This window comes from Rhinoraja longicauda, chromosome 18, assembly GCF_053455715.1.
Source record: "Rhinoraja longicauda isolate Sanriku21f chromosome 18, sRhiLon1.1, whole genome shotgun sequence".
Classification (NCBI taxonomy): Eukaryota; Metazoa; Chordata; class Chondrichthyes; order Rajiformes; family Arhynchobatidae; genus Rhinoraja; species Rhinoraja longicauda.
In genome coordinates, this window is record NC_135970.1 from 98530 (window position 1) to 119556 (window position 21027).

General features: G+C 47.5%; 1 protein-coding gene across 3 annotated transcripts in view; it reads right to left on the bottom strand.

Moving 5' to 3' along the window:
• Nucleotides 1-21027, bottom strand: part of LOC144602188 (tripartite motif-containing protein 66-like) — a 255557-nt gene that overhangs the window by 59386 nt on the left and 175144 nt on the right. For all 3 annotated transcript variants that reach the window (XM_078414925.1, XM_078414926.1, XM_078414924.1), the window contains exon 9: nucleotides 8080-8954. In XM_078414925.1, the coding sequence (XP_078271051.1) occupies nucleotides 8080-8954 (875 nt within the window). The remainder of the gene's footprint in view (nucleotides 1-8079; nucleotides 8955-21027) is intronic.

Here is a 21027-nt window from a genome sequence, read left to right on the forward strand (position 1 = left end):
CGTGGGGGTGGGGGGCACCGTGAGGGAGGGGGAGAACAATGGGGACCCGGCATTGGGGTGGGGGGCACCGTGAGGGAGGGGGAGAACAATGGGGAGCCGGCGTGGGGGTGGGGGGCACCGTGAGGGAGGGGGAGAACAATGGGGACCCGATGTGGGGGGGGAGGGGCACCGTGAGGGAGGGGGAGATCAATGGGGGGGGGAGGGGGCACGGTGAGGGAGGTGGAGAGGGGGGAGAACGATGGACAATGGGGGCTCGGCGTGGGGGGGACACCATGAGGGAGGGGGAGAACGATAAGGACCCAGCTTCGGGGGGGGGGGGGACCTTGAGGGAGGGGGAAAGGGGGGCAGAACGATGGACAATGGGGACCCGGCGTGGGGGGATCCACCGTGAGGAAGGGGGAGGGGGGGGAGAACGATGGACAATGGGAGCCCGGCGGGGGTCACCGTGAGGGAGGTGGAGAATGATTGGGACCCGGCATGGGGGGGGCCACCGTGAGGGAGGTGGTGAAGGGGGGAGAACGATGGGTAATGGGGGCAGCGTGGGGGCTGCCATGAGGTGGGGGAGGGGGAGAACAAAGGGGGACCTGGTGCGGATACTTTGTCAGCGCCCTTTATGGGCGACTAGTTGCATAACTTGGATATGCAAGCAAAGAATTCCACAGCGACTTGTCACATGTGACAATTAAATATTCATTCATTCATTCATAGAACATAGAACATAGAACATAGAACATAGAACATAGAACATAGAACATAGAACATAGAACATAGAAACATAGAACATAGAACATAGAACATAGAACATAGAACATAGAACATAGAACATAGAACATAGAACATAGAAACATAGAAAAATAGGTGCACGAGGAGACCATTTGGCCCTTCGAACCAGCACCACCATTCAATATGATCATGGCTGATCATCTAAAATCAGTACCCCGTTTCTGCTTTTTCCCCATATCCCTTGATTCCTTTAGCCCCAAGAGCTAAATCTAACTCTCTCTAAAAAAACATCCAGTGAATTGGCCTCCACTGCCTTCAGTGGCAGAGGATCCCACAGATTCACACCTCTCTGGGTGAAAATGTTTTTCCTCATCTCAGTCCGAAATGGCCGACCCCTTATTCTTAAACTGTGACCCCTGGTTCTGGACTCCAAAATCGGGAACATTTTTCCTGCATCTAGCCTGTCCAATCCTTTAAGAATTTTATATGTTTCTATAGATCCCCTCGCATCCTTCTAAATTCCAGTGAATACAAGCCCAGTCCACCAATTCTTTCATCATATGTCAGTCCCGCCATCCCTGGAATTAACCTGGTGAACCTACGCTGCACTCCCTTAATAGCAATTAATGTCCTTCCCCAAATTAGGAGACTAAAATTGCACACAATACTCCAGGTGCAGTCTCACAAGGGCCATGTATAACTACAGTAGGACCTCCTTGCTCCAGAAATCAAATCCTCTCGCACTGAAGGCCAACACACCAATAACTTTCTTCACTGCCTGCTGTACCTGCATGCTTACTTTCAGCACAAGCACACCCATGTCTCGTTGCACCTCCCCCTTTCCTAATCTGACACCATTCAGATAATAATCCGCCTTCCTGTTTTGCACACAAGTGGATAACCTCACATTAATCCACATTATACTGCATCTGCCATGCATCTGCCCACTCACCCAACCTATCCAAGTCACCCTGCAGCCTCATAGCATCCTCATCGCAGCTCACACTGCCACCCAGCTTTGTGTCATCCGCAAACTTGGAGATGTTACATTTAATTCCCTTGTCCAAATCGTTAATATATATAGTAAATATCTGGGGTCCCAGCACCAAGCCTTGCGGCACCCCACTAGTCACTTCCTGCCATTCTGAAAAGGACCCGTTAATTCCTACTCTTTGCTTCCTGTCTGCCAACCAGTTCTCTATCCATGTCAATACCCTACCCCCAATACCACGTGCTGTAATTTTGCACACTGATCTCTTGTGTGGGACCTTGTCAAAGGTTTTTTGAAAGTCCAGATACATCACATCCACTGGCTGTCCCTTATCCATTCTACTTGTTACATCCTCAAAAAATTCCAGAAGATTAGTCATGCATAATTTCCCCTTCATAAATCCATGCTGACTTTGACCGATCCTGTCACTGCTATCCAAATGCGTTGCTATAACATCTTTAATAATTGACTCCAGCATCTTCCCCACTACCAATGTAAGGCGAACTGGTCTATAATCCCCCGTTTTCTCTCTCCTTTCTTAAAAAGGGGAGTTACATTGGATATATCCTCCAGTTCACAGGAACTGATCCAGATTCGAGAGAACATTGAAAAATGATCACCAATGCATCCAGGATTTCAGGGCCACCTCCTTGAGTACTCTGTGATGCAGTGCAGCAGGCCTTGGGGATTTATCAGCCTTCAGGCCTTGCGAGGCAAACCGTGGCGCTGAAGCAAAGCTGAAGACACCGATGTCAGGCAGAGCCATGGTAGTAGGGGACTCCATCATGAGAGGTACGGACAGGGGTTTCTGCGGCAACGAGCGGGATTCAAGGATGGTGTGTTGCCGCCCTGGTGCCAGGATTCAGGACGTCACGCACAAAATGCAGAGCATCCTGAAGGGTGAAGGTGAGCAGCCGGAAGTGGTAGTGCATGTCGGCACAAACAACATCGGGAAGAGGAGGAAAGAGATTTTGCAGTGTGACTTCAGAGAGCTCAGAAGAAGGCAGAAACGCGTGAAATTATTATGGGTAATAAGGAAATGGCGGAAGAGTTGAACAGGTACTTTGGATCTGACTTCACTAAGGAAGACACAATCTCCCAGATGTACTAGATGATCAAGGGGGACAGAGGAACTGAAAAAAATTGCATTAGGTGAGAAATAGTATTGGGTAGACTGATGGGACTGAAGGCTGATAAATCCCCAGGGCCTGATGGTCTGCATCCCAGTGTACTCAAGGAGGTGGCTCAAGAAATCGTGGAGGGAGGGGGAGGGGAGGGAGGGGGGGAGGGAAGGAGAGGGGGAGGGGGGGAATAGGGGAGGGGGAGAGGGGTGGGGAGGGGGGAGTGGGAATGGGGAGGGGGAGAGGGGAGGGGGGGAAGGGGAGAGGAGAGGGGGAAGGGGGGAGGGGGAAGGGGAGGGGGGAAGGGGAGGGAGGAAGGGTGAGGGGGGAGGGCGAGGGAGGAGATGGGAGGGGAAGGGGAAGGGGGGAGCGGGGAGGGGGGAGCGGGGAGGGGGGAGAGGGAAGTGGGGAGGAGATGGTGCTGCACCAATGCAGGAGAGGTTTGGGCCCAACAGGTCCACTTGGTCTAGTATCCCTCTAAATTGTCTTTTAAACATTGCCATTGTCAAAAATGGACTGGGGAGCAGCAAGTTACTGGTAGGTATATATATGTAACTGGTGGGAATTATTCAAGGGCGTCAATGTGATAGAACCGGGTTCGATCCTGACGACGCGTGCTGACTGTAAGGAATTTCTACCTTCTCCCTGTGACTGCTTGGGTTTTCTCCGGGTTGTCAGGTTTCCCCCCACATTCCAAAGACATGCAGGATAGAACTAGTGCATGGGTGTCGCTGGTTGGTGCAGACTCACTGGGCTGAAGGGGCTATTTCCACATTGCATCTCTAAAGTAAAAGTGAAATAGTACAACTTTAAGATTAAGGTCACAAGCCAACCAGGAACCCTGGATTTGAGGATTGGATAAAAGGAAAAAAGGTTTAGAAATTGAAAAATAGTAAGGCCTAACAGGAATATACAATGACAATGCAAGTCCATTGGGTGGAAGGATGGGGAGAGGACATGAAAAGACATTGGCAAACAATGTTAAAAAAAATCCATGTTCAGGTCAAGTGGATAACGATTGAAAGTGAAGGGCCCATTAGAGAACAAAATCGCAACTTCTGTCTGGATTAAGAAGACATAGATGATGTCTTAAATTAATATTTTGGATCTGCATTCACTATATAAATAAAAATTGTAGCTGCAGAATTCAGACAGCGGGTGGTGGGATTCTAGCACAGATTACCTTTGAAGAGGAGCGGGGTATTGAATCTCAATAACTTAAAGGTGGGTAGCCCCAATGCCTGCTACGACGCATTGCAAGCTGCTTTGGAATGCAAGGCTGGACAATTTTCAAATCTTGTCTCGCCACAAAAGAGGTGCCAGATGACTGGATGATAGTGAATATGGTATCATTAATCAAGATGGGAAGCCAGCTAATTATAGGCCAATGAGTGCAATACAGCATAGCAAAGATATTACTGGAGAACATTCTGAGGAACAGGACTAAAGAAGGGTCTCGACACAAAATGTCACCTATTCCTCTCCACGGATGCTGCCCGCTGCTACCTGCTGAGTTACTCCAGCATTTTCTGTCATATTTAGGATTAATCTATACTTGGGGTTAGGTTTGGGGTGGCAGGGGTAATCAGAGATAGACACTTCAGCTTTGTAAAGGGGAGGTCCATTCTGACTAATTCTACTGAACGTTTCCATGAGGGCATAAAGTCTGTTGATGAGGACAATGTCTTTAATGTAGTCTGCAGGGGTCAGCAAGTCATTTGACAAGGTCATATATGGGAGATTGGTCGACAGCTCAGAGTCCTCCTGCTCTAGAGTGGAGGCAAACCAGACCCAAAATGGGCGTGACTATACGAAGCAGAGGATAATGGTGGGTGTTGCTTTTGTGATTGGAACCCTGTGGCCAGTTGTGATTCCACAGGGATCAGTTCTGGGACCTTGCTGTTTGATATACTGTATATATTAATGATCTGGATGTGAATGTCAGAAGTATGATGAGCACATTTGTGGATGAGATGAGATTTGAGGTGTTGATGGTGAGGATAGTTTTCAGAACAACACTGATGCACTTTGCTGAGATGCACAGAAAAATTGCAGATCAAAATTAATACTGAAAAATATGAGGCAATACATTTTGGGAGAACTAATAAGACATGATCAATAGCAGATCGTGGAAAGAACTGTGGTACCGAGGAACCTGAGTGAATATGTTCAGGAATCGCAGAAGGTAGCAGCACAGATGGTTGTTAATTAAGACGATGGGACACTTCCTCATTAGCCAGGGCATAAAAAAGCAGACATATTATGGCCCAACTAGATATATCATCAGTTAGGTCAGAGATGTATTGTGCACAGGTTTGGTCACCACACTATCAGAAGATAGCGCGTGCTCTGGTGGTGGTGCAGAGGAGATTCACCAAGATGGTGCCAGGGATGCTTCTCAGCTAAATGGACAGACTGATTAGGCTGAATTTTAGTCCTACACAACTCCATGGCACGACCTCCCAGAGCACCCGACTGCGGGACCCAGAAGTGGGGCCCAACCAGGCCGAGGACCCATTGTCCCGGACTGCCGCCACCAGGCCACGGGGCCCCAATTATGGATTGCAGCAGTTCCACCGAATATACCCACTTACCTCCCGGACTACCATAGGCCAACACCAGGCCAGAGGCCCCACATGGATATGCCACAGCCCCACTACTGGACTACCCTAGGCTAGCACCAGGCCAGAGGCCCCACATGGATATGCCACAGCCCCACCGAATATGCCCACTTACCTCCTGGACTACCCTAGGCCAACACCAGGGAACAAAGTGATGTCACCTAGTGAGGAAACGAGGTAGATGACTGAAACAGCATGGCTCCATGTCACCTCTCCCCTGCATTCCGACAGTTACTGAACTGGAAACCATGTATGAACTGTTCCCAGGTGATGGCCAAGACCGCTGCTTACATCAAATGATACCGGGCGGCTCAAGATATCCTGCTGCGACCTTCACAAAGCCAGCAGGAATGCCAAGAGATAATACCGAGACAAACTTGAGCCCCAGAATAACCTCTCGGACACCTGTTGACTGTGGCAAGGCTTGAATGATATAATGGCCACAAAGCGAATTCAGGCAGTGTTGCTGGGATTAGTGCAACCCTCCCTGGTGCATTCCATGCTCACTCTGAGTAGAAGGCCAGCAATGATATCCATCCTGACAGACTCAAATGTGCCTGTTCCCACAGAGAGAGAGAGGGAATGCTGGGGTTACTTGAAGTTAGAGAAATCAATATTCATCCCACTGGGCTGTAATCTGCCCAACCGAAATATGAGGTGCTGTTCCTCCAATTTGAGTTTAGTCTCACTCTGACAATGGAGGAGACCTATGACAGAAAGGTCAGTGTGGGAATGGGAATGAAAATTAAAGCATTTAGCAACCAGATCAGGTAGGATTGCATCTCCTCCAACCTCATCTACTGTATCCAGTGTTCTTGGTGTGGACTCCGGGAGGGGATCGGAGGAAACTGTTTTTCAATCTCTTACCTTGCCGGAGATTCGATTGTTTCCCGGATCGTATCTCTGGTCGCTCTGCGGCCTAACATCGTGGGGCTGGAGGCCTTGCTCGGGACTGACTTTGAGCCCCCCACCGCGGGGCCGTGGACTTACCATCAGAGCCGATCCCTTGCCTAGGATCAACGCTCTAACCGCAGCCTGCGGACTTTAACATCGAGGAGCTCGCAGCCTCAGGTAGAGACCGACGTATTAGGCTTGTGTACACTGGAATTTAGAAGGATGAGAGGGGATCTCATCGAAACGTATAAGATTATTAAGGGGTTGGACACGTTAGAGGCAGGAAACATGTTCCCAATGTTGGGGGAGTCCAGAACCAGGGGCCACAGTTTAAGAATAAGGGGTAGGCCATTTAGAACAGAGATGAGGAAAAACTTTTTAGTCAGAGAGTTGTGAATCTGTGGAATTCTCTGCCTCAGAGGGCAGTGGAGGCCAATTCTCTGAATACATTCAAGAGAGAGCTAGATAGAGCTCTTAAGGATGGCGGAGTCAGGGGGTATGGGGAGAAAGCAGGAACGGGGTACTGATTGAGAATGATCAGCCATGATCACATTGAATGGCGGTGCTGGCTCGAAGGGCCGAATGGCCTACTCCTGCACCTATTGTCTATTGTCTATATTAGTGAGACAGAGCGCAACTGGGCAACCGTTTCACTGAAAACCTGAGCTCAGCCTATCTTCACCTACATGATCTCCTAGTTGCCAAACATTTTAACTCCCTTAAAAACTTTAACTAATTCAATTTGACCTTTTTATGCTTCGTTGTCATCTTGCCCTAGCTAACAATGATCTATTCTACATTTTCCTTGATCTGCATCCCCTTTGTTCACTTGTTTTCACATCCTCCCCTTCCATGTCTCTGTCTCTTCCTCTCCCCTGACTCTCAGACTGAAAAGGTCACCCATTCCTTCTATCCGGAGATGCTGCATGCCTCGCTGACTTTCTCCAGCATTTTCTGTCTACCAGCATCTGCAGTTCCCTTCTGCACATTTCATCAGCAAAATCTTAAGCTAATCAAAGATTTTTGAAAATCAGGTCCACTGGCTTCCCTTATTTATTCTACGAGATGCACCCTCAAAGAACTCTAATAGGCCAGTCAATCCCAATATCTATTTCTCAACCATGTTGACTTTGCTCAATCTTGTTATCATTTCAAAGGAGGGGGGACGGGGGAGCTGAGGGCAGGACCAGCTCCAGGCCTCGGCCTCCACCTCCACCAATGCCCGGCCTCACCGCCGCTGCTGTCGCTGCCGCCTTTTCCTTTGGCCCACCTCAGGCTCGCGGTTACCCAGTCACATCCAGGCCCAGGCCCAGGCCCAGGCTCCGGATACTTCTCCCAGCACCAGGCCTGGCTCTCCCGCCCCCAAGAGACAGGCGGCCGAGCCCTGCGCAACGGGCCCCAACTGCGCAGGCGCGGACGCGTTTGTTCTGCACACACGTGGATGTGGCGGCCATCTTATGCAAGTACCAGATCAACGGAGCGCCAACTGTGCATGCGTGCTTTTTTAAAGTTTAAAATGTGAATAACTTTAAAAATATAACTGATTTCAATGAAACGTCTACCATATGACCACGGGACGACGGTGAGTAAGGTGGGCCTAACATTGTTGCGCCATCATGTACCGTTTTGGCTGTAGTTCAGGATCCAGCGAACAAACAAGAGTTTTAGTATATAGATGGTGATGATTGGGATAAGCCTCATAACCTGTAATCAAATGCATTCCACTTACTCGATTGACCACATTGAATTGTGGCAGCTGGTTCTGTCGGTCCTGATCATTCGCCATCATTCTTTGTTGCCCACAATGTTCCACTGGAATATTTTGTTTTTTGAGAACAAATTCCCTCAAAGCAGTCTGCATGTTCTGTGGGTCCTGGTGGAACGGATGTGCTTGCTGCAGGTGAACCTTAACAGGCATTTGCTCTGGTTGACACTGTTGGCCTGTTCCCTTTGAAGGATGCTTCCTCTGTGACTTCATAAAGGAGAATTGTTGTTGTATTTGTTCTGGTGGTAACAGCCGCTTCATAGTAAATGGCTGCATTGATGTTTGATTTGATAATTGTAAGTGTTGCATTTGGAAATGTTCCGTCTTATGATGCCGATGCACAAGCTGCTTTGGTTGCTGTAAGGTCACCAAATGCATTGGTGTCATGCTTCCTTGTTGTGGTGCAGTAGATGCTGAATGCAGTCGTGGCTGCAAATGTTGTGCTTGGAGATGTCTGACCAAAACTGTGCTTTGTACAGGTCCAGCTTGGGCTGCATGCCATGGCTGTATGGGTTGCTCTGGGAATGGACATGGAAAGTATTTCTGTTGAGTCTGCCTCTGCTGCAATCCACTGCACTGCACCTGAAGCTGATGCTCCATGCTTTCTGCCATTTGGCCTAACGTCTGATGGTTCTGAAAACTGTTTGCAATCTTGTGGTCTTTTTGAATTGTACATGGATCAGTACAACGGTTTCTGCAGACGGAATATTGTTGGCCAGGACTTTGACATAAAAGGGATGGCAGTAAACAGGGTCTGTGATCTGCAGTGCCTGGGGGTACTGAGTGTTGCTGATGGCATTCCTGGAGGGTTGCATTTTCACAGTCAAAAGATAAATGACCTGAGGAAAAAGACACAAAATCTTAACATGTACTTTCAATAAAAATGAAAAATTGTAATTTTACATGTTGCTTCCTTTCTATATTTAGAGACCCAACTCTTTAAGGATACCTTCATGGGCAACAAAGTCCTTTATTGCCTGCCAGTATCTCTCTGAAATTTTAGTTTAGCTTCGAGATACAGCGTGGAAGCAGGCTCTTCAGCCCACCGAATGCACTAACCAACAATCACCTGTACACTAGTTCTATCCTATTCACTAGGGACAATTTACAGAAGCCAATTAACCTACAAACCTGCTTGTTTTGGGAATGTAGAGGGAAACTGGAGCACCCAGAGAAATCCCACGCAGTCACAGGGAGAATGTTAAAAAGTCCATACAGAGCACACCTGTAGTCAGCATTGAACCCGGGTCCCTGACACTGTCAGCCAACAACTCCATCGCCGCTCCACTGTGCCATTCTTATCCTCAGGTCTGGAGCATGAATACAGGAAGCTAATTTCTCAGAACTCTGCATAAATACACACATGACCATAAAGATCATTGAATCAGGAGAGGGAAAGACAACCTTTGTTGAAGAATGGCCTCGTCCCGAAATGTCACCCATTCCTTCTCTCCAGAGATGCTGCCTGACCCGATGAGTTACTACAGCTTTTTGTGCCTATCTTCGAGAGAAAGATAGCCATGCCTGGTGGCATTAACTAAGGATGGTACATGCAGAGATCAATTCAAACATTTCTCTTGTTACCCTAAAAGAAAACAAGTCACTAAATATAAATAAAAATAAAAATATAAATTAGGGCCAATCTCAATCACACACACCATGTTCAAATTATACCAGCAATTACTTTTGTTCCACTATCAATTGGGAAGTAAATATATTCAATTCAATGCCGCTGCCTTAAAGAAATAAAATTCCATAATCACAAGACCTTAAAGTTTCAATTTTGAAAAACCTCCAGATTATGGAAAGTTCCATGTCTGTAACAAATTCACACAAATAATTTTTTAAGGAAATACTTGCAATTTATGCCATTACAAATATAAATTACAACCTTCCCTTTATTACTAATAAAGAGCAGTGTAAAAGGTAGCCGTGCATCATGAGTTAAGTCCAGCTGGTACATCCTACAACACTGCCAAGAGAAAAACAATCACTAGGTAGATTGGAAGCGCTTGTTCTCAACCATAAAGATTTACTGGATAAAAACAACCTTCTGTGTGCATGTTTCCCCGCAGATTCCAATGAAATCTTTCCCCTCTCACCTTAACCCTATGTGCCCTAGTTCATTCTCCTTCCCATGAAAATACATTTTTTCAGCTAAATGGCAACTTTCCTACATCATGATGATCAAAACTGATCAATACTCTGTGCAGCCTCACCAATATCTTGCACAACTACAACATAACGCCTACCTTCATGCTCAACTCATTGACCGATGTCAATAGCCTTCTTCATTACACTAAATACTAATTATTCACACCAACAATTACTTCTTGATTCCCCTAATCAGGGTAACAGATTCTGTGTGTTTACCCGATCTATTCCTTTCATGATCTATACACCTCTCTCAGATCCTCACATCCTCCTATATGAATAAAGTCCTATCAACCTCGCTCGCCCTCAAGTCCTGGCCCACTCACTCAGGCCCTCAAGTCCTGGCATCATTCTCGTAATCTTCTCTGCACCCTTTCCATCTATTTTAAGAAGAAGTGAACTGTAACACTGGCGTAGTCGGCAGGATCTCACTGGAACTGTCAACCAATGACTGAGTAAGAAGCTGCAGAGTGACCGGGACCAGACGGGGACAAAACTGAGCTCTGGTCGGACCCTTTGAGACCGACCTCCCGAAGAAGCTCCCGGAAACATATGTGATTCCTCGTCAGAGGTTGATCTGGTTTCCTCCGAAATCCCTTAATGCAGACAACTAAGGTAAGACCAATAGCGAATGCTTTTGCTACTAAGTAGCAGATTGGTTCTGCAGGTAAAAAGCCTGTCGTTCACAATTAAGTAAGTGTTATAAGACACTGCAATAATGGGTAACAATTTGGACAAAAGTGACGGGGGAACGCCCGTACAACATATGTTTGAAACCCAAACATATTATTTGAATCCTAAAAGTAATAACGATTATAGAGTGTTAAATAAGAAAATAACTGCAGATGCTGGCACAAATCAAAGGTATTTATTCACAAAATGCTGGAGTAACTCAGCAGGTCAGGCAGACAATAGACAATAGGTGCAGGAGGAGGCCATTCGGCCCTTCAAGCCAGCACCGCCATTCAATGTGATCATGGCTGATCATTCTAAATCAGTACCCCGTTCCTGCCTTCTCCCCATACCCCCTGACTCCGCTATCCTTAAGAGCTCTATCTAGCTCTCTCTTGAATGCATTCAGAGAATTGGCCTCCACTGCCTTCTGAGGCAGAGAATTCCGCAGATTCACAACTCTCTGACTGAAAAAGTTTTTCCTCATCTCAGTTCTAAATGGCCTACCCCTTATTCTTAAACTGTGGCCCCTTGTTCTGAACATGTTTCCTGCCTCTAACGTGTCCAACCCCTTAATAATCTTATAGGTTTAGATAAGATCTCCTCTCATCCTTCTAAATTCCAGTGTATACAAGCCTAGTCGTTCCAGTCTTTCAACATATGACAGTCCCGCAATTCCGGGAATTAACCTAGTAAACCTACGCTGCACGCCCTCAATAGTAAGAATATCCTTCCTCAAATTTGGAGACCAAAACTGCACACAGTACTCCAGGTGCGGTCTCACTTGGGCCCTGTACAACTGCTGAAGGACCTCTTTGCTCCTATACTCAGCTCCTCTTGTTATGAAGGCCAACATTCCATTGGATTTCTTCACTGCCTGCTGTACCTGCATACTTCCTTTCAGTGACTGATGCACTAGGACACCCAGATCTCGTTGTACGTCCCCTGTTCCTAACTTGACACCATTCAGATAATACTCTGCCTTCCTATTCTTACCACCAAAGTGGATAACCTCACATTTATCCACATTAAACTGCATCTGCCATGCATCTGCCCACTCACACAACCTGTCCAAGTCACCCTGCAACCTCATAGCATCTTCCTCACAGTTCACACTACCACCCAGCTTTGTATCATCTGCAAATTTGCTAATGGTACTTTTAATCCCAGCATCTCAGGAGAGAAGGAATGGGTGACGTTTCGGGTCGAGACCCTTCTTCAGACCGATGTCAGGGGGGGGCGGGACAAAGGAAGGATATAGGTGGAGACAGGAAGACAGTGGGAGATCTGGGAAGGGGAGGGGAAGAGAGGGACAGAGGAACTATCTAAAGTTGGAGAAGTCAATGTTCATACCACTGGGCTGCAAGCTGCCCAGGCGAAATATGAGGTGCTGTTCCTCCAATTTCCAGTGGGCCTCACTGTGGCACTGGAGGAGGCCCATGACAGAAAGGTCAGACTGGGAATGGGAGTTGAAGTGCTCAGCCACCGGGAGATCCGATTGGTTAATGCAGACTGAGCGCAGGTGTTGAGCGAAGCGATCGCCGAGCCTGCGTTTGGTTTCGCCGATGTAAATAAGTTGACATCTGGAGCAGCGGATGCAATAGATGAGGTTGGAGAAGGTGCAGGTGAACCTCTGTCTCACCTGGAAAGGCTGTTTAGGTCCTTGGATGGAGTTGAGGGGGGAGGTAAAAGGACAGGTGTTGCATCTCGTGCGGTTGCAGGGGAAAGTGCCCGTGGTTGGGGTGGTTTGGGTAGGAAGGGACGAGTGGACCGGGGAGTTACGGAGGGAACGGTCTCTGCGGAACGCAGAGAGGGGAGGGGATGGGAAGATATGGCCAGTGGTGGGGTCCCGTTGCAGGTGACGGAAATGTTGGCGGATGATTTGTTGGATACGCTGGCTGGTGGGGTGGAAGGTGAGAACGAGGGGATCCCTCTCTTCCCCTCCCCCTTCCCAGATCTCCCAGTCTTCCTGTCTCCCTCCTTTGTCCCGCCCTCCTGACATCAGTCTGAAGAAGGGTCTCGACCTGAAACGTCGCCCATTCCTTCTCTCCTGAGATGCTGCCTGACCTGCTGAGTTACTCCAGCATTTTGTGAATAAATACCTTTGATAGAGTGTTAAGTTATAAGTTGACAAAAGGTTTAGGAGATGAATCCTGGCCAGGAGGAAAAACAGAATGTAGAGACGATTAAAAGGGCAGAGATGTTGATATGGGAAAGAGGAGGCAGAGAAGCATGAGGAGAATAGGGATGGGAGTTGGATGGATAATGCATGGAAGAGAGAGCATTATGAAGGATGGAAAGTGTTGAAGCTGGAATTCCAGTGGGCAGAGGAACAAGAGAAAAGAACTAAGGCACAGGCAGGAGATAGAACACAGGTGATGGTTAATTTAAAAAAACAGTACTGGTAAGTCCTCCAGAGGAGACCCTATGTCTGGCACAGTGACCCTGTTTGATAGTAAAGATGAGGATTTGGATAATCCCGGGAAGCGCCCACCTCCCTACGCCCCACCGGCAGTGATGGCACCCTTGCCTGTAGCAGCCCCGGTGGTAACACCCATATACCCCAACATTCTGCCGCTACGAAACTCCCCAGAAGAACAATCCGAAGAGACCAACCACAGTCCGACAGCAAGGACAAGGAACAGATATGGTCGGCGTCACCGCATGAGGTAGGACTGACTATTTGTACCCCAGTAATGGTCACACTTAAGCTGGATGTCCACCTCCCCGCGGTGCTCCAGTACCCATTGAAACCCGAGGCTACGGCCAGGATACGACAGCTGGTCAAGTCCCTATTACACCAGAACATCCTAGTACACTGTCCCTCGCCCTGCAACACACAAATCTTCCCAGTCCCAAAACCAGGACGCAGGGAATGGCGACTAGCTCAGGATCCACGTGCCATAAACAAGATTGTCACTCCTATGCATGGCATTGTACCCAACCCAGCAACCATAATAAGCCAAGTTCTGGCTTCACCCACTGTATTCACAGTGCAGCATTAATGAATGCGGGACAAACCAAATACCTGACACAGGCACGATTGGGCCGTTATGAATTGACTCTTTTGAATAACCCCAATTTGACATTTCAGCACTGCTCTATGATTAATCCTTCAGCATTTCTGACACAGCCACCTGAACCATGTACGGATCCTCCACATGACAGTGCCCAAGCCAATGCAATTCTGACCAACCCGAGGGAGAATCTCTTGGATGTTCCTCTGGAAAATGCACAGTCAACCTAGTTTGCGGATGGATCTTCCATGACAATCCCTGAATTGGGCCAGCGAGCTTCCGGCTACATTGTTAGCCAAACTACAATAGTGTTGGAGGAAGGACGAATCCAAAGCCCCGTGTCTGCTCAGCAGGCAGAACTGTTCACCCTCATCAGAGCCTGCATTTTGGCACAAGATAAGTGCATTAACATTTACACTGACTCTCACTATGCTTTCGGAGTAGCACACGACTTTGGTGCATTATGGCAACATCGAGGCTTTCTCACCTCCGCTGGTACACCTATTAAAAATGCATTAAAAATGTAATTAACCTTTTATCTGCTCTCAAGCTCCCCAAACAACTCCCCATCATCAAATGTAATGCTCATATGAGAAAAGACGACCCGATTTCTAAAGCCAATGCACACATCGATCGGGTTGCTAGAAATGCCGTTCAGTTTTTCCTCATCACAGTTCCCCAGGGTAACGCAGTCCGAGCAAACAGAACGGTCTTACCAGATATGGGGGAGGTATGTAACTTACAGAGGGACGCCTCTGATGCCCAAAAGCAACTATGGAAATGAGAGGGCTGTGCCATTGATTCCACCACGGGACTCTGGCTCACCCTTCTCGGACAAGTTTGTGTACCTGATGCATTTTTACCTGTCTTACTAACATATATTCACTCCCTTACCCCTGCTGGTAAGGAGGGAATGATTAGGATGACGGAGGAAACGTGGTGGCATCCGAAGATCCGGCACGAGGCGCTGAATGTAAAATTTGCCAACAAAGTAATCCAGGCAAACCAATTAAGGTACCCTCAGGGGTGACGTCAATGCCATCACGACCGTTTGAATGCACACAGATTGATTTCATTGAAATGCCAAGGACCCATTTCTATAAATATTGCTTAGTGATTTTAGATTTATTTAGCAGGTGGATTGAAGCTCTACCGACCACTAATAATACTGCTGAAACTACAGTACCATTGTTGTTAAGAGAAGTTATTCCCAGGTTTGGCCTACCTACAATCATAAGCTCGGACAATGGTCCCCATTTTATTGCCACTATTAATAAGGAACTATGTGCACATTTTAATATCCGACAGCAATTTCACTGTGTACACCACCCACAGGCATCCGGGATGGTAGAAAGAGCCAATGACATGTTGGAAAACAAGATTATCAAGCTAATGGGAGTATTGGGACAGACATGGATCAAAGTATTACCCTTAGCATTATTTGAAATGAGGGTAACACCCCATAGTGCTACAAAGCTATCCCCGGCAGACATTATCTACGGTAAACCTCTACGAACCCCCTGGGGAGCATGCATCACTTATGAAGGAACCTTAGATTTACACACATGTTCAGCAGCTCACCCACATTTTGTCAGCATTACATCTACAGGTAAAGGAGTCCCAGAGGCCACTACCTGATGGTGACCAGATCGAAATAGTCCAACCAGGGGGCTATGTACTTATAAGAAATTGGGATCGCTAGAAACTCGCCCCCCGCTGGGACGGACCATACCAGGTGCTGCTGACTACACCAACAGCAGTGAAGGTTGAAAACCATTCGCGTTGGATACATCTCTCCGACTACAAGAAGATTGGACGCAAGAATGGCATGAATGTTGCTTGTTCTGCTGACGGTCCTAACCATGGCCCAAGTAGCATGGACAAATACCTATCTGTCTATGAGCCATGAGTTTGCCGTATGGGCACATGGGACTGAATGTTGGATATGCACCTGGGTTCTGACTAGCAGCAAGAAACTAAAAAAAAATGTCCTGCCTAAAAATCTTAATTTGTCTGTTGTGAGGCTCATGGCCTTTCTTATGTACTCGGCGAGGATTGTAATTGTTATCATCAAAATGATAAGAGGAGGGAATGAAAGGGTTCAATGCTTTAAATACATAATAGATGCATGAGGGGATGCAGGACTATCTTTTGTAGCTTCGTAATTCTTCTTGAGCAGTGGAGAAGTGCTAGGCAAACCCAGACTGCTGGCTGCTGTATATTGGAACCAGGACTAATGCCTTTAGAAATATGTCTTACCTGTTCTTCCTTTGATGTACCTGTAAGGGAGACAATCCCAGAGTTGCTGGGAAGGTGCTAACGAACTACAGCATTTTGGGACCATGACTAATGCCTTAAGGAAGGTGTCTTTTTGACCTTTACAGTATAAAACAACCGGTCCAATCTTTGTTCTGGGGAGTGGTGGCTCGGGACAGTCAAGTGCTGGTTGGATACTTGATTGATGTACATCCCGACACTCCCGCTGGCTGAATAACCAGTAAAGCTTGTGTTAGTTTACCTAACCCATTGTGTGTTGTCTGTTTTAAAAAGAAGCAAACTTTTAACACATCTTGACAACATCTTTCCTATAGCATGGTGTCCAGAACTGAATATAATCTATATACTGTGATATCATGAGAGGTAGAGTCATAGAGGGGAGATACATTTCCTCCCGGTGGATGCAACAAGGACTACAAACCATCATGGCTGCCAGGAAAAGACTACAAAACCCATAGTCAGCAGGGCTGCCTGCCCTGCTGATACTGATTGCTGTTGACACTGATTGCTGCTGACACTGATTGCTGCTGACACTGATTGCTGCTGACACTGATTGCCTCACTGAGAGAGCTAAAAGGGAAGGGAAGCAGTGTATTTAAAAAGAGAGACAACGACTGGAGCAGACAGACAGGGAGAGACAACGACTGGAGCAGACAGGGAGAGAGACAACGACTGGAGCAGACAGACAGGGAGAGACAACGACTGGAGCAGACAGACAGGGAGAGACAACGACTGGAGCAGACAGGGAGAGAGACAACGACTGGAGCAGACAGACAGGGAGAGACAACGACTGGAGCAGACAGACAGGGAGAGACAACGACTGGAGCAGACAGGGAGAGACAACGACTGGAGCAGACAGACAGGGAGAGACAACGACTGGAGCAGACAGACAGGGAGAGACAACGACTGGAGCAGACAGACAGGGAGAGACAACGACTGGAGCAGACAGACAGGGAGAGACAACGACTGGAGCAGACAGGGAGAGAGACAACGACTGGAGCAGACAGACAGGGAGAGACAACGACTGGAGCAGACAGACAGGGAGAGACAACGACTGGAGCAGAGAGGGAGAGACAACGACTGGAGCAGACAGGGAGAGAGACAACGACTGGAGCAGACAGACAGGGAGAGAGACAACGACTGGAGCAGACAGACAGGGAGAGAGACAACGACTGGAGCAGAGAGGGAGAGACAACGACTGGAGCAGACAGGGAGAGACAACGACTGGAGCAGACAGGGAGAGAGACAACGACTGGAGCAGAGAGGGAGAGACAACGACTGGAGCAGACAGACAGGGAGAGAGACAACGACTGGAGCAGACAGACAGGGAGAGAGACAACGACTGGAGCAGACAGGGAGAGACAACGACTGGAGCAGACAGACAGGGAGAGACAACGACTGGAGCAGACAGACAGGGAGAGACAACGACTGGAGCAGACAGACAGGGAGAGACAACGACTGGAGCAGGCAGACAGGGAGAGAAGCAGGGTTTGAGTTATATTTTGTAAGAAGGCAGCAAGCTACAGTTTTGATTTAACTACCTGTTTTGGTTTTGTGTACCTGTCTGCAAACAATTAAGTTTACCTGTTTTTGGAAAAGACTAAATATATGGAATTTAAGTTTGAAAACAAGAACTTTTCTGTCTTCATTTCCGGCACCCACACCTCCCAACCTTCAAGAGAAAAGCTCCCGACCTCTCAAGACATCACAATACAGTGTATTCACAAAGTATTCAGACCCCTTAACTTTTTTCCACATTTTGCTGCGTTACGTTACAGCCTTATTTTAAAATTGATTAAATTCATTTTTTTCCATCAATCTACACACAATACCCATTAATAAAAAAGCGAAAACAGGTGTTCAGAAATTTTTGTAATGAATGAATGAATAAGTTTATTGGCCAAGTATGCAGATACAAGGAATGTGCCTTGGTGCTCCACTCACAAATGACAACACAAACATACAGTTAACAATTAAGAATAAAGCATAACCACATCAAAACAATAAGGATACACCATTACGGTCTAAACATGTGGGTGAAAATAAACCAGAGCAAAAAAAAACTACAGAATTTGGTTATTGACTAGAACTATCACTCGTGGGAAAAAAGCTATTTTTATGTCTGGCTGTGGCTGCTTTGACTGTCTGGAGTCGCCTTCCAGAGGGAAGTGCTTCAAAGAGTTTGTGGCCAGGGTGAGAGGGGTCAGAGATGATCTTGCCCGCTCGCTTCCTGGCCCTTGCACTACAGTTCGTCAATCCGTTCATCGATCCGTTGCAGCCTCCGGATGTCGTGCTTGGTGGCTGAGCCAAACCAGACCATGATGGAGAAGGTGAGGACGGACTCAATGATAGCAGTATAGAATTGGACCATCATTGCCTGTGGAAGGTTGTGTTTCCTCAGTTGCCGCAGCAGGTACATCCCCTGTTGGGCCTTTTTGACTGTGGAGTCAATGGTGGCCCCCCATTTAAGGTCCCTGGAGATGATGGTTCCAAGGAACGTAAATGACTCCGCAGATGTGACTGTGGTGTTGTTGATGGTGAGTGGGGGGAGGGGAGGGGGAGCTCTTTGAAAGTCTACAATTAGTTCCACTGTCTTAAGAGAATTGAGCTCCAGGTTGTTGCGATGGTACCAGGATGCCAGCTGTGTCACTTCCCATCTGTAGGCAGATTCCTCCCCATCCTGGATCAGTCCAATTAGGGTAGTGTCATCCGCAAACATGAGGAGCTTGACAGAGGAGTCTGTGGAGGTGCAGTCGTTGGTGGAGAGAGAGTAAAGGAGAGGGGAGAGTACGCAGCCTTGTGGTGCTCCTATGCTGAGGGTCTGCGGGTCTGAGATGTGCTTTCCCAGCCTCACATGCTGCTTCCTGTCCGTCAGGAAGTTGATGATCCACAGACAGAGGGGTTCAGGCACAGTCAGCTGGGAGAGTTTGTAGTGTAGTAGCTCTGGCACAATGGCGTTAAATGCAGAGATAAAGTCCACAAACAGAATCCACAAAGTCATTAAAAAGAAATAACTGAAATATCACATTTACATAAGTATTCAGACCCTTTGCTATGACACTCAAAATTGAGCTTATGTTCATCCTGTTTCCATTGATTATCCTTGAGATGTTTCTACAACTTGATTGGAGTCCACCAGTGGTAAATTAAATTGATTGGACATGATTTGGAAAGGCACACACCTGTGCATGTCAGAGCAAAAACCAAGCCATGAAGACGAAGGAATTGTTCGTAGACCTCCGAGACAGGATTGTGTTGAAACACAGATCTGGGGAAGGGTATAAAACAATTTCTGCAACATTGCAGGTCCCGAAGAGCAGAGTGGCCTCCGTCATTCTTAAATGGATGAACTTTGGACCCACCAGGACTCTTCATAGAGCTGGCCGCCCGGCCAAACTGAGCAATCGGGGGAGTAGACCTTGGTCAGGGAGGTGACCAAGAACCCAATGGTCACTCTGACAGAGCTCCAGAGTTCTTCTGTGAACATGGGAGAACCTTCCAGAAGGACAACTATATCTGCAGCACTCCACCAATCAGGCCTTTATGGTAGAGTGGCCAGACGGAAGCCACTCCTCAGTAAAAGGCACATGACAGCCAGCTTGGAGTTTGCCAAAAGGCACCTAAAGAACTCTCAGACCATGGGAAACAAGATTCTCTGGTCTGATGAAACCAAGATTGAACTCTTTGGCCTGAATGCCAAGCACCTCTCATCACCTTGCCAATACCATACCTACGGTGAAGCATGGTGGTGGCAGCATCATGCTGTGGGGATGTTTTTCAGCGGCAGGAACTGGGAGACTAGTCAGGATTGAGGGAAAGATGAACTGAGCAAAGTACAGAGAGATCCTTGATGAAAACCTGCTCCAGAGTGTTCTGGACCTCAGACTGGGGCGGAGGTTCACCTTCCAACAGGAGAACGACCCTAAGCACACAGCCAAGACAACGCATGAGTGGCTTAAGACAATAGACAATAGGTGCAGGAGGAGGCCATTCGGGCCTTCGAGCCAGCACCGCCATTCAATGTGATCATGGTTGATCATTCTCAATCAGTACCCCGTTCCTGCCTTCTCCCCATACCCCCTGACTCCACTATCCTTAAGAGCTCTATCCAGCTCTCTCTTGAATGCATTCAGAGAATTGGCCTCCACTGCCTTCTGAGGCAGAGAATTCCACAGATTTACAACTCTCTGACTGAAAAGGATTTTCCTCATCTCAATTCTAAATGGCCTACCCCTTATTCTTAAACTGTGGCCCCTTGTTCTGGACTCACCCAACATTGGGAACATGTTTCCTGCCTCTAACGTGTCCAACCCCTTAATAATCTTATACGTTTCGATAAGATCTCTCATCCTTCTAAATTTCAGTGTATACAAGCCTAGTCGATCCAATCTTTCAACATACGACAGTCCCGCCATTCCGGGAATTAACCTAGTAAATCTACGCTGCACAGGAGCAAGAATATCCTTCCTCAAATTTGGAGACCAAAACTGCACACAGTACTCCAGGTGCGGTCTCACTAGGGCCCTGTACAACTGCAAAAGGACCTCTTTGCTCCTATACTGAACTCCTCTTGTTATGAAGGCCAACATTCCATTGGCTTTCTTCACTGCCTGCTGTACCTGCATGCTTCCTTTCAGTGACTGATGCTCTAGGACACCCAGATCTCGTTGTACGTCCCCTTTTCCTAACTTGACACCATTCAGATAATACTCAGCCTTCCTATTCTTACCACCAAAGTGGATAACCTCACACTTATCCACATTAAACTGCATCTGCCATGCATCCGCCCACT